Here is a 16,891-nt window from a genome sequence, read left to right as displayed (position 1 = left end):
GTAATTATTTACAAAAATAGGTTTTTTTATAGCCTATTATTTTTATTTATTTTTAATAAGGATGTCAAGATGGCAGCAAAATAAAACCCTGTGCAAACGCAACCAATGAAAATGACCAAACCCTTTTCACAAACACAACCAATTGAAAATGACTAATTTAGGGAATTTTTCTTTCATTTTTTTTCTAAACTATCTCCCAAGAAACAAGGTAAAAATTTGAAGATCATCTGTATGAACTCCGGGTGCTTGATTCTAATAATATTCAGCTTTTCAAACGTAACCTTTGCAAAGCACTCTAGGCATTACCACAAATACACTCAAAACCAAAAAGTTATTTGAAATGGAGAACATGAAAAGCTAAATCCAAACAACAATGGAACAAGGGCTGGAATCATTAACAAAAGCAACACCATGCAAATCTTGAAGCAAACAGATAAGTATGACAAGGAGTTCAAAAACATTCAGAGAAAGATCAGAGGTTCTTGATAAAATCATCGAACTACTAAGTAGCTCTGACTTATCGCCGTTCGACCAAAAACTTTGAAGATAGAATGTAATCCACCTAATAAAAAATAAAAAACACAAAGAGAAAGCATCTTTCTAAGCACTCTTCTCTGCTTTGGCAGCAGCTGAAGCAGCTTGTCCTCTGAGCCGTCCGGTTCTCCTTGCGGCAATAAGACCGACCTTCTGTCCAGGAGGGGCATCACGACGGACAGTGGATGCGTGACCAATGTGCTGGTGGTTTCCTCCTCCGTGAGGATGCTCAACGGGATTCATGGCCACACCACGGACCTTTGGCCAGCAGTTCCTCTTCACACGGAACTTGTGGTAAGCATTGCCAGCCTTGAGGAGGGGCTTTTCAGTCCTACCACCACCAGCAACCTGCCCAATCATAGCTCGGCATCCACTTGGCACAATCTTCTTGGCACCAGATGGGAGCTTGATCCTGGAGAATAATAGGTTTGACATTTATCAGAGTAATAAATACACTAAGTTACATGGATGCAGATTGATGAAAGATACCCTTCAAAAGTAATTACATGAATGAATCAGTTCGAACAAGCTGACAAAACAACCTAAGAAATCATCTGATGATTAATGCAACCACGACACAAGATGACTAGATTCTACATCCTGCACGAGCTACAAATCCAACATCAAGTTGCAGAGGTTATTGTCACTCATATAAGAATTTCAGCATCTTGAGAAAATCAGTAAGCTAAACAGCAACCTCACCACACTGACAAAATACAACTCATGGAATTCTTATCCAAAAACAAAAGCTTTTCATACACCTTCTAATCTTGACAAAAACTTCATATAACCTAAGACAACCAGAAGACATCACCTGGAGCTAGTCAACTACCCTCTAGAGTGACCTGGCTGATCACCAAAATCTCCTCCTACAGCCAATTGCTTAAGTTACGAAAAGATAACTACAGCAGTTCAAGACACCACAATTGTATGAGATTGATTGTAAATTAGATATCAAGTAGCAAATATTAATAATAGCAGCCATTTGCCTTCACTATTCTTCATTAGCACAGAGATCAAACCTCAGCAACAAACTAATATATTCTTTTTCCACCACTCTCTACAAAAAAACATAGAAATGAACAAAAAAAAGGAACACATCTTTCTAATAGCTTTTACATAGAGATCTGATCATAAGATTTTTCCTTCCACAACACTATTATTCAATCAAAAGAAACATCTTTTCAAACAACAATCATGAGTTACATAAAGTAATTAGGTGCCAAGATGCCTAATCTCAAGCTACTGAGGCACACCACAACATCTAACAAAACCAACATTAATTGATGTGTATATATATATATATATTTGATTTCTGGGTGGAAAAGAAGTTTGTTTTCTAACAGCAATGATGAATTCCATTAAACATATAAGATTTGACGATGATTAATATAATGCAACTGAAACACACCAGCCCATCTAACAAGGGACAATACTAAGATCATCAACATCTTCATGGTATGTTACTAAATAATAATAAATCTCATACAACTATTTGATATATATAATCTATTAGATCTAAGAAAACTAAGCAAATAAAAACAACAGAAGAGAAGGTCAGCATAGTATACCTAGTGGTACCGTTATCTGGGATTGTGACTGATAACAATGGCATAATCCCCAGAAGCCCTAGCAAGAACACCGCGATCCCCAACATGGTGCTCAACGTTGCAAACGACAGCACCCTCAGGGATGGATCGAAGAGGAAGAACGTTGCCAACCATAAGAGTGGCCTTGCGTCCGCAGTAAACGAACTGGCCGGTGTACATACCCTCGGCAGCGATGAAGAGCTCCTTCTGGTGCTTGTAGCGGAAGGGCATGGCGGAAGGTGACGCGGGCGAGGGGAGCACCACGGCCGGGGTCGTGGATGATATCGGTAATGACGCCCTTGAGGTAGCCATTGCGCTCGCCGAAGTCGAGGCTGCGGAAGCGAGCAGGGCCCTTGCGATGGTGCGTATGGGAGCGGAAAACGGAGCCAGCACCCTTACGCTGAGCTCGGATCACACGCCCCATTGCTGCAGCGGCGGAGGTGATGGAGAATGGCGAGGGTTAGGGTTAGGGTTTGGGGTTTCGCGGGAATTTATAGTGGTAGCTTGAGGATAACGGATGCGGGTTTTGGGTTTGAGGGTTCTGATCCGATCCGTTAAGAACTTAGATTAATGGGTGGTGGGTCGGACTATTGTTTGGGTTTTTTTATGGCTTACTCCTAGAAATTTTAAAAAATAATAATAATTGTAAGAACCTAATAATTATATGAAAGATTATAATGATTTTATAAATAAATAAAAAAATGATAATGCTCATGCATTAGTTATAGTTATAAAAGTAAAAATACAATAAAGTATTACTAGTTCAGAAAAAAAAAAATCACTATAAAATACGTAAACAATAAAGATTTAAAATATTATACCCACAGTTTTTATCTTCCCTTTATGATTATATAACAGTGAGATTTATCTCTAAGACTAAGAAGTCATTAAACCATCATATTGATATTATTCATGTATTCGTTGTTAGTGGATAAATTACATATATAAATTTATTTTATAAATTAACCATATCACTAGAACTAAAGATCATAAATAAATAATTTATAGTCATTATCACTGTCGATCATACAGTAAACCATGCACATAAATCACAATCTAAAAAAAACATAAAATGACTATAAACAATCACATGCTGAAACGAAACCTTTCAGTTGTAATGGTATTCAATTGATAGTTAAAAATTATAATCTTCTTAAAAAAAATATAACAATAACAATAAAAGGTATATGATTTAAGAGTTTTAAGAGCAGCAGAGCATAAAACAGGGAGAAAAGCTGCATGCTATTCACTGACCACATGTAAGAACACAAGGCACCAAAAATTACAAAAAACAAAAGAGGTAAAGATCGAAATGAAAAAACAAAAGAAAAGAAAAAAAACAACAAAGGGTGAAAGAACAAGAACAGACATCAGAGCCTTCCATTAACTGAACTGTCTAACTTAATTCTTTTGGAGTTCTTCTGCTGCTCAAAATGAGCTGGATATGCTACATCATGCTGGTAAGAGCAATTAGAACCATGTCGGCATCCTCTCGGGCTGTTGAAATATATGCAGGGTTTTGAAATCTTCGGCTTTGCATCTCTTTGCTTCGAGCCATGCGCGCTTGCTAAGTCCAAACCATTGGCTGGCATTAAATTTTTGGAGTAGTCGCGGTGGCTGTGATTACCAAACTGCATTGCATTATGTGCAGGAGCGGCTTCTTGTCGATCTTCACCGTGCTGCTGGATCAAACTCTTGTAGTAGTTTATGTCTCTCATCGGTAGAGCTTTCGGGAGAGGATTGCCGGTGTTGAACTGAATGGCGGGCGGAGCTTGTGGATTTACAGGAGGTGGACGGATCACATTGGGTACTGGATATGACTGTGGAGCTGGAGGAGGTTGCAAAGAGGTGATGCCGATTTGAGACAATGGAGGTGGAGCTGATGAAGTGACACCCGGGAGCGGAAGTTGTTTGGGAGCCCCGTACTCAGATGTGAGTGTTTCGACAAGGGCAGGATTGCTGAAGATTTTGATCAATAAATCAGGATCAACCATGCTGCCTGCCTCGTTGCTTCGCATAATTGCTGTGAATGCAACAGAGGCGGCAGCCACAACATCTGGTTCTCCGACAGGTGTGGCACCCATTGCTGATCTTTCACCATGAACAAAGTCTTGAGCAGGCGGAGCTGAATTCAGTCGTAATGGTTCAGTAGGAAACCTAAAATCTGGTGGCAGCATTCCTGGTGCTACCTCTGGCCAGCTCTTTGATACATCGACCGGTTGCAATCGGGAGGATGTGTCTACCGAAACCATAGAATCTGACAACTCAGATGCATCCTCATCCTCAGCAGCCGTTATTGGGATCAGAGGGACATCAAAATCATCAAATAGAGAAGTTTCTCCTCCCGAAAGAACAGCAGGGCTGGAATGGTAGCAGATTTGGAGATAGTTTTAAGCAGACAAAAGCAAGCAGAAAAAGAGAAACAAAAGCTATCAAGAGACAGTGACTAACTCTGGAGGAATGGAAGATGCGCGTGGATAAATTGCCTCAAGCACTCCCCTTAGTCTCTGATTTTGAATAGCCACCTCTTCGCTTTCACCTCCAGCAACCACCAGCCATTCTGGATTCAGCTGGAACTGCATAATTAGGGAAAATTAAAAGCCAATGTAATGACACACATCAGTTGCCAAAATCAAGTGAAGAACTCTTCCCAACTAAAATGAAGGCAAGGGAAAGAAACAAGTATTTACTTTGGGAGGAGATTTCCACTTAATTAGTGGAATCTGGGAAACATCAATTTTAGACTTTTTTGTAGCCTGAGGAGGGATTTCAAAACCAGGAGGCAGAGAATCATCAGAGCCCATTTCAGTAGCATGCCATAGCCATGATGACTTTGCCTGAAGATGGTCTTGCCCTCCATATCTAAACTGAGAAGGAGGATCTTCAGATAAGAACATCCTAACCTGAAAGAAGCAACAGTGCTTGTGAGCTTCAGACAAAATATACAATGAGAATATATCAGAGTAATCACAAGCAGAATATAACAGGAGCATGAAACAAATTGTGCAGCTGTGTGGAAGCTTTTTTGACACCAGACAGTGGAGGAAAAAAAAATTCTGTATAGAAATTTTTTTAATTTTAATATATTATATTTCCAAAACAGCCCCCCAATCACAGGGAAATCACCGGACTTCATGCTACAAAGCTATATAGTATCCTAACAAGCACATAGCCAAAAGTCCAGAAATCAAATGCATAAGTCAAATCAATCAAAGAACCAAAAGGTCGCATGCTATTGATTGGCCCATGATATATATGCTTTTAAAAATCCAAGCACAGAATCCATCTTGGCCATTCTAAAACATAAACCACCAACAAAAAGACCAAGTCCATTGTGAAATTTAAATAAAAGTAAAACAAGGTACCCTTGAGTATGGTGATACACATTTTCACTGCAAAAGAAGGAAGAATGTTAATAGTTCCTTGGAAACAAAACCATACATCCTGTGAGTTCTACCGCCATCTGAATTCAGCAATATTGGGTAGCAGGTGTCAATGCTTCCTTCTTCTGAATTCAAGGCATTCAATAATTCAATGAAGGACCTCAAGAATTAACAATTCAATAGGTTAAAAGATTTTACTAAACACCCTTGAACCAATGTTAAATGTGAATCTTTTCACTTGTTACAAATGAATTATAACTCCAATTTTTACTAAATTCTCACCCTTTTGTCAGGGATGACGAGTAAAAATTCCCTACTTCAATCTTGACCGGTGGATAAATATAAGAATTCAAAGGGAATATTTAGAACTTTTCAATTACATGAACACAATAGTTATCAGTTCATCATCAATAGATACAAGTGTATAGAAGCAAAGTTGGATCAGATTAATGATATAATATGGAACTAAAATTGCTGAGGGTCCAAGAAGTGATTTAGCTAGTCCAATCTGCTTAGCCACAGATCCAAGTGAGACACTAAAATTGGCAATCAAGAAATACTTGAGGTAACAATAATAACATATTCCAGAAGGCAGCAAAACATATGATGTGTTTATATTTCAAAAATTTCCCAAACTCCACCAAAATCATATTTGACAGCTTTATGCCTGGTCAAATGTGTGGTTACTCTGAAAATTGAGCTTCTTAGACTTGTTCTTGAGTTAAATGAAAAGTTGAAAAATTTTTGAACCTGGTCCAATTTAAACTAGAGTGAGCTTTTGCCACCACATATTAATATACTGATGATGAATGAAACATGAAGTCTTATTTTGTTACTATATGGGTTCAAATTGTTGTGTTTAATATAAAACTGGAAGAAATCAGTTTTTACGGAATTGCAATGGAGATAGACTACTATTCTTTGAAAATTTGAACTTATAATTTATGCCATGCTTACTGGTAGGTTATTATTCATAAAGGGTACATTTGTCAAGGCAGTGCCTTGGCAGCTGAACATCAGTGCATTTATTCTGTATATCCTTTTCTTTTCATTTTTGTTTTCATTCTTCCATTACTTAATTTTCTTCAATGTCTTTCGTAAATCTTATCCAGATTCATTCTTCCATAATTTTTCATCAAGGAAAAGCCTGGAAGCCCACCAAGCAATGGTTGATTCACTTCTTAAATTGTAGACTATTCTTGATGAGCTCACAAGTTCTTCAATTTTACGTAAAAGAAACCCAGAAATATTTTGCCACTGGATTTACACGACTCAATTAATTTTGGTTGTAGGACCAAGCTGTGCATCTATAAGTATAGCATTAATAAATTGCTCAATTTTTGTTGAAGACCAAAATGCACTTTATCTCATGAGTAAATATACAACGAACATAATACTTCACATATCCAGAAAAGCCACTTCTCAAAGTTGCTTCTCTCAAAACCTTGTACCATTCTATCCTATCGATTCACAACCTTACATAACCCAACAAATAGTGTAGTGGAAAGACCTCTAAACTCATGATATAATTTCCTGCAAGAAAAAAATTATGATAATTTATACTAAATAAAGGAACACAAAAATTGCCACCAAAATGGACAATGAAAAACCTTACATCACAATCTCAAGCAGTGAACTTCAAAAATTATTATTAACAAGAAGAAAGGATGTCTATTTTGAGGGATTTAATAGTGTCAAAACTGTGGTGCATACAGGCTGAGGCATCTAATGAACTTACTCCTTCCGAAAAGGGTCAAGATTGATGTCCAGGGTTTTCAACAGCAATTATGCTAATAAAATTTTGTAATGTTACATGATTAAGCCTAACATACCAAGAAATATATGTGTAGTCACAACAATTAAAATTAAATGTTACAAAAAAGATCTCAAACGCAAATTTCTTCCTTTTTCCCATAACGAATTAAAAAGTGAGTTAATCCTTCTGAATTTTCCCAAATAATAGATAAAAGCATCACTTCAAAATCACCCTAATCAATATTCATAACTTGGATACCTTTAAATGACAATTACCCCACCTGTCAACAAATAAATCTATACCAAATTCCTTTATTTTACATAATACAGGCTCAAATCACCATTAGAAGTATAATTTTTAAGAATATTTTCCTAACAGTATTTGATTTATTAAGCATCACTGGTTCAAGACATTTTGCAAAGTTGTACAAAAAGTTCTGGAACAAATTCATTTGGCAGAATCATGTGATCTAGTTTTAGTTTCATAATTGTGTCACTAAATTTTTTTCCGAATAGCTGCAAGCACTAAGCAATATCATAAAAGACATCACAATATGGAACCATTTGCTCTGTAAAATAAAAAAGGCTGCATCAAATAAAACATAAAAAGAAATTTAATCCCTTAGATTTAGGTTGAAGGTGAACAAAATGATTGGGTCAATACGGCTATGATATAACATCAAATAGATGATACAAGGATTTGTTGAAACCTTTGGCAGTTAAAGACAATATAGAAATTTATTAATGAATTTCCATTAACTATCACTATTATGATTTTAAAATATAGTTCGGAGATAAATTTTTAAACCAGTGTAACACACAATTTCACATTTGATTATGAAATAAGAACCTTTCATAAAAGCACAATCACAAATATGTTAAAAATGGTACAAGAAGAGAAAACGGAAACCCCCAACAAGAATTTTTCTTGAATTTTGAAAAATGGACAGGTAAAAAAAGCAAAAGAGAAAGTGATGCAGTTTCAAAGGATACAGAAGCCCAAATCTAGCTTTTTCTTTCCATATGAAATACACCAAACTTTACCAATCAAACAATACATACATAGCTGTTAGAATCGGCCAATTCCCGATTCGTATCGATTAGAATCGGCCGATTCCCGATTCGTATCGATTAGAACCCCCAACCCAAAAAAGGCATATCGGGGTTTTACCAGTGTGAATCGATTCATAGTCTATTCGATTCAATTCGTCCGATTCATGATTAAAAATATACACTAAATTTGGAGTAGTTTTGTGTTGGGGCTTCTAAAATTTTAAAAATTAAAAGCTCATCTAATTTATAATTGAAAAGTCCAAGCACATAACTCAAGACCCCCCCCGGTCACGATTGTAACCCAACACCAGCTTCTCCCACCCTAATTCCTTCTCCAGTGGTGGCTGGCCTAACTCTTTTCCCCCAAAAATATTGTTGACAAAGTACTTAGAATAATTATAGGTGAATTATCGACCTTTAATAGTAGAGGTTTAATGGTTAGAAATATATAGAATCTATTTTACATGAAATTTTAGGACTTATTGTTAAATCGTCACGGTTTGATTCGACCCTCTATTTTAAAAATTAGCATTCCAATTCACGGTTCGATTCATGATTTGACAACTATGCATATATATACACAAATTACCTCAAAAATAAGCGTGCTTAGTTAAAGACTGTTCTTGACCTTGAAAATCTGAACAATTTTGGAATTGTGTATTCAAGTTTAAAATTCTTTGTTATATGAGATACTTTTATCCAAGAATTTAGTCTTAGAATGGATTCATCATGTTGAATTTATAAGCTTCTTTTATCACCAGCCTGGTATGTCATTCATGCCAGTTGATATAGGTGAATTATCAAGCTTTAATAGTAAATCTTTAATTTTTTGGGTTAGAAATATATGGAATCTGTTTTACATGAAATTTTAGGACTTATTACTAAATCATCATGATTCGATTCGATTCTCTATTTGGTAAAATGAGCTTTCCGATTCACGACTTGATTCACGATTTGACAACTATGCATATATATACACAAATTACCTCAATAATAAGCATGCTTAGTTAAAGACTGTTCTTAACCATGAAAATCTGAACAATTTTAGAACTGTGTATCCAAGTTTAAAATTCCTTGTTATATGAGATACTTTTATCCAAGAATCTAGTCTTAGAATGGATTCATCATGTTGAATTTATAAGCTTCTTTTATCATCAGCCTGGTATGTCATTCATGCCAGTTGATATTGGTGAATTATTAGTCTTAGAATAGATTCATCATGTTGAATTTATAAGCTTCTTTTATCATCAGCCTGGTATGTCATTCATGCCAGTTGATATTGGTGGATTATCAAGCTTTAATAGTAGAACTTTAATTTTTTCGGTTAGAAATATATGGAATCTATTTTACATGAAATTTTGGGACTTATTACTAAATCATCACAGTTCGATTAGATTCTCTATTTGAAAAAAAAGCTTTCCAATTCACGATTCGATTCATGATTCGACAACTATGCATATATATGCACAAATTACCTCAAAAATAAGCATGCTTAGTTAAGGACTGCTATTGACCTTGAAAATCTGAACAATTTTGGAACTCTGTATTCAAGTTTAAAATTCTTTGTTATATGAGATACTTTTATCCAAGAATCTAGTCTTAGAATGGATTCATCATGTTGAATTTATAAGCTTATTTTATCATCAGCCCGGTACATCATTCATGCCAGTTGATATTGGTGAATTATTAGTCTTAGAATAGATTCATCATGTTGAATTTATAAGCTTCTTTTATCATCAGCCTGGTATGTCATCCATGCCAGTTGATATAGGTCAATTATCAATCTTTAATAGTTGAACTTTGATTTTTTGGGTTAGAAATATATGGATTCTATTTTACATGAAATTTTATTACTAAATCATCACGGTTCGATTCGATTCTCTATTTGGAAAATGAGCTTTCCGATTCATGACTCGATTCACAATTTGACAACTATGTATATATGTACACACAAATTACCTCAATAATAAGCATGCTTAGTTAAAGACTGCTATTGACCTTGAAAATCTGAACAATTTTGGAACTTTGTATTCAAGTTTAAAATTCTTTGTCATATGAGATACTTTTATCCAACAATCTAGTCTTAAAATGGATTCATCATGTTGAATTTATAAGCTACTTTTATCTTCAGCCTGGCATGTCATTCATGCCAGTTGTTTATCACTGATTAATAAAGGAGGGCCAAGAAGTTCTGGTTAAACCATCAACAATGCATACCCCGAACATATTTACAATTCATACCAAAACATGCAATCTTGGCAAAAACACTTTTTTAAAATAAATGTTGATTTCACTAAGAAAATTCAAGTAACAAACAGTCTTTTCTTATCAAATTCATGTTGTTTTTCAGCTAACAATCAAAGAAAGAGATAGTAGAAAACCTAATCACAAACTTCTATTAATCACACCATGCCCAACCTAGCAACTCAACATAGAATTTTTCACATTTACTTCTTTGAAGATTAATTAAGATGGCTAGAAAATTAGATTCCTAGAACCCTAGAAATCCACAAAGTTAACAACCAATATCAAGATTCATTGTTCATCATCTTCACAAGATTTTTTTTTTAAAACTTAAATTAATCAAAATATAATTTTTCCGCTCTGACAAACCCTCCCCCAAAAGCAACTTCTTTGTGAAGCAGAAGATTGAAACCTAAACCAAGAAATCAACTTTAATCAACATGAGCGATTCTCAGAGAATCAAAATGAATCCCCAAACACATTGAGGATGAGAAAAGAAAGGAACAAAGGAGATCAATCAAAAGGAACCAAAGACCACAAGAATCAACCAAACAAAGGTCCTTCACCATCATCAAAACATCAAAAGAACAAGGAATCAAAGAGAAAACAAAGGGGATAGAAAGATCAAGACTACAAGGGATTGTGATACCTGACGCAAACTCAAATCAGGAGCCCAAGAAAGCTTCTTCCGCTGCTTCTTCCCGGCCATTGATTGAAATCTATCAAGAATTTTATAGAATTTTTCTCGAATTAAAAGATCAATTTTTTCTCAGACGGAACCCTAGAGCCTCTTCGCGTCGCCGAACGACCAGGATGGTCTCTCGAATTTTCCTTTCTATTTTTTATATATATATATATAAATAATATTTTAATAATATATAAAACTCTTTTTATTTACAGATAACCCCTTGATTAATTAATTATATGAAACTATCAATGATTCAGGGAGTTGGGAATAAATATGGAGAAGTTTAGGGATGTCTTTGCGAGATATTTTGGGTGACGCTGTCCCGTGCTGGGTGTCTGTCCACGAGTTTCAACGTATTTAATTTTTTTTTTTTTTAATTTTAAAGGTATGTGAAACCATGGGCTTTTATAAAAAGCATGATTTGGATGTTTGGAAAACAACCTTGTTTATTATGATAATTACAGGGAGGTTTTCTTAAAGTGTTGTTTATATTTTATTTATAAATTTTGTTAACTTAAGGGTGTTCTCGCATAAAGCATCAATTTGGTCGTAAATTTTGAAAGAGACCCTAAAAAGTAAATATATGAGGCAAATGAAGCCTATGTGTTGTCATTTCATAAATATCAAGGGTGATTTTCTCATAAAATGTCAATTCTTGCTGGAATTTATGAAAACCACCACGAATTACCTTTGAATATCCACTCTCTCCATTATTTTTTATCTGAATAATCGAATGGTTATGTGGGCTCTTTTCTTTTCACCCGTCCTTTAATTTGGATTGACCGGATAAAAAGCATGGATCACAAATCAAATTTTAATATTTTTGTGAAACTGAGGGATTGTGGGTTCATGACTTCGTTAAGCAAGCCCCCTAATGTTAATTACGCGGACATTGTCACAGGGAACCTCCGATTAAGAAAAATAAGTGTGAAGAAAGAAACATATTCCAACAAATAAAATTTTTATTCAGTGAAATCATAGACTTCGTTGAAAATGCAGAAGTTTGGAATTTAATCGTAGTAATGTAACAATAATTGTAGCCTTTTATCTCCTTCCGACTATTTTTGCCGAAAAATCGTGCTTTTGACTTTTTGTTGACTTTTTGGTCTTCAGTCAGCGGTGAAATATGCATCTTGAACATGACTTAAAAAGCCGGGTGAAGTTGTGTTTTTGGATATTTAATTTGCATCTTGGACTTGATTTGGAACTTGATTTGATTCTTCGTAAGCTTCGGCTTTCGAGGCTTGAAACTTTTGCGACTTGTGAACTCTCGACGCTTTATCCTTAATGTTGTTGAGCTCATTTGTTGATTTATTTTGAAACTTGAAACTTGGACGTTTGATCTTTGCATCTTAGATCTTGATTTGGATTTCAGTGTGGATTCTCTATGTTGATGAATCGCAAACTTGGTTTTGACTTTTTCATGAGCTCGGTTATCATGCTTGTGAAGCTTTTCGCAACTGTGAACTCTTGACGCCTTAGCTTTGAGGTTGTTGAACTCGTTTGTTGACTTGTTTGAAACTTGGAACTTGGACTTTTCGGTTTGCATCTTGAATTTGATTTGGAACTGATTTGATTTTTATAAGCTTGGTCTTGGACTTGTGAGAACTTTTTAGCGACTTGTGAACTCTTGACACTTTTAACTTTGAGGTTGTTGAGCTCGTTTGTTGATTCATTTGAAACTTGAAACTTAGATCTTTGACATTTGACTTTTTTGCATCTTAGATTTTTGATTTGGAACTTGATTTGATTTTCATAAGCTTGACTTTTCATGCTTGTGAAGCTATTTACTAACTTGTGAACTCTCCGACACTTTATCCTTGAGGGTTGTCAAGCTCATTTTGTTGATTTATTTGAAACTTGGATCTTTGATTTTTGCATCTTAGATTTAATTTGGATTTCAAAGTGTGGATTCCCTATGTTGATGAATCACAAACTTGGTTTGACCTTTTCATAAACTTTCAATTTGTCGTGCTTGTGAAGCTTTTTTGCAACTTGTGAACTCTTCAACGTCTTAGCTTTGAGGGTTGTTGAACTCATTTGTTGACTTTGTTTGAAACTTGGAACTTGGACTTTTCGGGTTATTATCTTGAATTTGATTTGGAACTTGATTTGATTTTTTTACAAGCTTGACCTTGGGGCTTGTGAGGCTTTTGTAACTTGTGAACTCTTGACTCTTCATCCCTTGAGGTTGTTGGGTTCATTTGTTGAATTGAATTCTTTTGATTTGATTTGGAACTTCATTTGACTTTTTCATAAGCTTCGGCCTCTAGGCTTGTGGAAACTTTTGCAACTTGTGAACTCTTCGACACTTGACTTTGAGGTTGTTGAGCTCATTTGTTGATTTGTTTGAAACTTAAAAACTTGGGTCTTAGACTTTGAACTTGCTCCTTGGGCGTTTGATTATGTATCTTAAACTTTGATTTGGATTTCAAGTTGTGGATTCTTTGTATTGATGAATCACAAACTTGGTTTTGACTTTCGTGAGCTTCGACTTTTATGCTTGTGAAGCTTTTTACAACTTTATGAACTCTTGACTCTTCGTCCTTGAGGGTCGTTGAGCTCATTTGTTGATTTATTTGAAACTTGGAATTTGGACATTTGATCTTTTGTATCTTGGATTTGATTTGGAACTTGACTTGACTTTCCATAAGCTTGGCTCTTGGGCTTGTGAAACTTTTGTGCGACTTATGAACTCCTCAGCGCTTACTACGAGGGTTGTTGAGCTCGTTTATCTTGAATGTTTTGAGTTTGTCTTGAATTTGATCCCGGACTTTTAAGTTATAGATTCTCTGCATTGAGGAATCGCTAAAATATGGTTTGAGCTTTTTCATGAACTTGACTTTTTATGCTTGTGAAGCTTTTTACAACTTAGTGAACTCTTGACTCTTCGTCCTTGAGGGTTGTTGGGTTCATTTGTTGAATTTGCGTTCTTTGATTTGATTTGGAACTTGATTTGGAACTTCGTTTTGACTTTTCATAAGCTTGACCTTTAAGCTTGTGAAACTTTTTACGCAACTGTGAACTCTTCAACACTGTAATCTTGAGGTTGTTGAACTCATTTGTCGATTCATCATTTTTTTAATGCCTTGATTTTTTATTTTATTTTTCTTCTGTTTTTAGAATGCTTTGCTTTTTAAGGTCTTGAAATTTCTTTGTCGACTTTAAAAGAGTCGATGGCCTCAAAGAGGTCCATGAGCTCAAAAAGAAATTTTTATGGGTTTTTGGAATTTTTCATCCCTTCTAAGTGAGTCGATGAGCTCAAGCGAGTCCATGGAGCTCAAAGAGAGTTTTAAGGGTTTTTGGAATTTTTCATCACTCGAGGAGAGTCGATGGCCTCAAGCAGGGGTCCATGAGGCTCAAAAAGAGTTTTAAGGGTTTTGGAATTTTTCATACCACTCCTAAGAGAGTCGATGGCCTCAAATTGGGTCCTTGAGCTCAAAGAGAGTTTTAAGGGATTTTGGATTCTTTTTTTATCACTCCAAAAGAGTCGATGGCCTCAAAGCGGGGTCCATGCGCTCGAAAGAGTTTTAAGGGTTTTGGAATTTTTTCATCACTCCTAAGAAAGTCGATGGCCTCAAACAGGGGATCCACCAGCTCGAAAAAGAGTTTTAAGGGTTTTTGGAATTTTTCATCACTCTAAGAGAGTCGATGGCCTCAAACAGGTCCATCGACTCAAAGAGGTTTTAAGAGTTTTGGAATTTTACATCGCTCGAAGAAGTCGATGGCCTCAAATAAGGTCCATGATCTCAAAGAGAGTTTTAAAGGGGTTTTGGAATTTTTTATCACTCCTAAGAGAGTCGATGGCCTCAAACAGTATCCATCAGCTCAAAGAGAGTTTTAAGGGGTTTTGGAATTTTTTATCACTCCTAAGAGAGTCGATGGCCTCAAAGCAGTATCCATCGAGCTCGAAAAGAGTTTTAAGGGTTTTTGGAATTTTCCATCGCTCCTAAGAGAGTTAATGGCCTCAAACCCGGGTCCATGAGCTCAAAGAGAGTTTTAAAAAGGATCTTCGATAGCCCATCAGCTTCCAGTGATTGTTAAGAGGCAGCGAAGAGACCCTCTCGAGGGAGGCGGTCGACATCGTTGGAGCGTCGCGGTAAGCTTAAGGGGTCTTTAAGAGTCTTCACCGATCCCATTCGCTTCAGTGACTATCAAGAGGTAATGGGAGGCCCTCTCAGGAGAGCGAGTCAGCCATACATTGGACATCACGGTAAGCTTAAGAGGGGGGGTCTTGTGAAATTACCAAAATACCCCTTATCTTCGCTAAAAACCCTTTTTTTCTTCTTTTCTTTTCTTTTTTTTTTGCATTTAGATCCTCTAATTTTTTTCATTTTTTTCACATTTTTATCAAATTTTTGCCAATAAACCCCAAACTTTCATATTTTTTTATATTTTTTTCATGGATTTTTGCAATTAAACCCTCGAGCTTTTCATATTTTTCACACATTTTTCACATTTTTTTGCATATATGTCCTCAATTATTTCATCATTTTTTTATTCCATGGATTTTGCATAAAAGTCCAACTTTTCTACAAATGTACTTTTTTTACCACAACCGAACCCTCTTTTTTTCTTCTTTCTTTGATTGAGAAAAACATGCTTTGGCATGTGATACATAAAAAGCATGCTACCACATCTACAATTAATCACTCACTTAATCAAGGAGTGCATGGTTCGTAAAAAGCAATCAAGGTGCAGGTCCTACCATCCCATGGATTAACATGGGAATGAATGAAGATTTTTTGTAAAAATAAAATCCAGACATTTTTTATGGCATAGATGCAACTAGAACATGTATAAGTATATATATATATTTTTGGATGGAATTTTGTAAGAACATCTACCTTTTTTCAAGCTATAAGCACTTGACGAGCTTCTCGAGCATGCCTCGAGATTTGTGCTAGGGTTATGAGCGATTGGAGCAATTGATCTTTTTCCTTCTTTTTGTTTAGGAAACATTTTTTTGATGAAGTCGATGATTTTTTTATGATAGAATGTTGTCTCTCGTCGTTGATCTTCTCACTGCCTCGGGATGGTGATCGAGATGCGGGATCGGAGAAGAGAGCAAAGAACAAAAGCTTCTTGGATTACGCCAGGGGTGGTGGCGGCAAAAAGCCATATACGTCATCACCACCACCACTAAGTTGTCCTCCATCTTGTCCTTGGTTTCCTCCAGCTCATTACGTGGTAGTGTTTGGAGAGAGAAAAAAAAGTGTGGGAGAGGAACTAATAGAGCCGAAGGTGACCTCCTCGACCCACTGGAATGAAGATCGGAACCTAGAATCGGAGAAAAGAGATAAAGGCGAGGAAGAGTAAGATTTCAGGATGACACCGCGACCCATCACCATACCAATTCTCTTCGTCTTCTTCTCTTTCTTTTTCTTCTTCTTTCCTCTTCTCTTCCTTCTCAGTCTCTCCTTCTTCTCCTATTTTTTTTCTCTCTTTCTTCTTTTTTCTCTTAGTCTTTTTTTCTGTTTTACCAAATCGCCAACTCCCCGTCACACGGGAGATTTTTTTTTCAAACTTTTTCTTCAAATTTCAAATTTTTGTTTCAAAATATCTTCCTTATCCACTTTTTTTTATTATTTTTTTTAAACTCAAAAATTCAATATATATATTCTCACTTTTAAAATTTTAATTAT

The 16,891-nt window shown here is 35.7% G+C and overlaps 2 protein-coding genes across 4 annotated transcripts; both read right to left on the bottom strand.

Moving 5' to 3' along the window:
• Positions 1-374: 374 nt before the first annotated feature.
• On the bottom strand, positions 375-2,595 carry LOC120263873 (60S ribosomal protein L8-like). Its single transcript, XM_039271848.1, is given in 4 exon segments — positions 375-946; positions 2,106-2,125; positions 2,127-2,351; positions 2,353-2,595. Coding segments are annotated over 4 exon segments (786 nt in total). The 5' UTR covers positions 2,548-2,595; the 3' UTR covers positions 375-600.
• A 743-nt stretch (positions 2,596-3,338) lies between these two features.
• Positions 3,339-11,383, bottom strand: LOC120260042 (zinc finger CCCH domain-containing protein 6). Of its 3 annotated transcripts, none has more exons than XM_039267492.1 (5): positions 11,208-11,383; positions 5,489-5,631; positions 4,814-5,026; positions 4,575-4,699; positions 3,339-4,484 (listed from the first exon to the last, which is right to left on the bottom strand). In XM_039267492.1, exons 3-5 carry the CDS (start codon positions 5,018-5,020, stop codon positions 3,494-3,496), a joined length of 1,323 nt encoding a protein of 440 aa, XP_039123426.1. In that variant the 5' UTR covers positions 5,021-5,026; positions 5,489-5,631; positions 11,208-11,383; the 3' UTR covers positions 3,339-3,493. The 3 variants fall into 3 exon arrangements, with proteins under 3 accessions (XP_039123426.1, XP_039123432.1, XP_039123421.1); XM_039267498.1 differs by having other exon boundaries at positions 5,489-5,515; XM_039267487.1 differs by lacking the exon at positions 5,489-5,631.
• Positions 11,384-16,891: the final 5,508 nt, after the last annotated feature.

This window comes from Dioscorea cayenensis, chromosome 1, assembly GCF_009730915.1.
Source record: "Dioscorea cayenensis subsp. rotundata cultivar TDr96_F1 chromosome 1, TDr96_F1_v2_PseudoChromosome.rev07_lg8_w22 25.fasta, whole genome shotgun sequence".
NCBI lineage: Eukaryota > Viridiplantae > Streptophyta > Magnoliopsida > Dioscoreales > Dioscoreaceae > Dioscorea > Dioscorea cayenensis.
This window is presented reverse-complemented; position numbering and strand designations above follow the sequence as displayed.

Bases quoted from the DNA above. Each gene is read 5' to 3' on its own strand.
- LOC120260042 (XM_039267487.1), bottom strand. From the start codon at position 11,267: ATGGCCGGGAAGAAGCAGCGGAAGAAGCTTTCTTGGGCTCCTGATTTG. The intron at 5,027-11,207 runs GTATCACAATCC...TGCTTCTTTCAG, and splicing joins CTGATTTGAGTTTGCGTCAG to GTTAGGATGTTCTTATCTGA. The intron at 4,485-4,574 runs GTTAGTCACTGT...CTACCATTCCAG, and splicing joins GCATCTTCCATTCCTCCAGA to CCCTGCTGTTCTTTCGGGAG.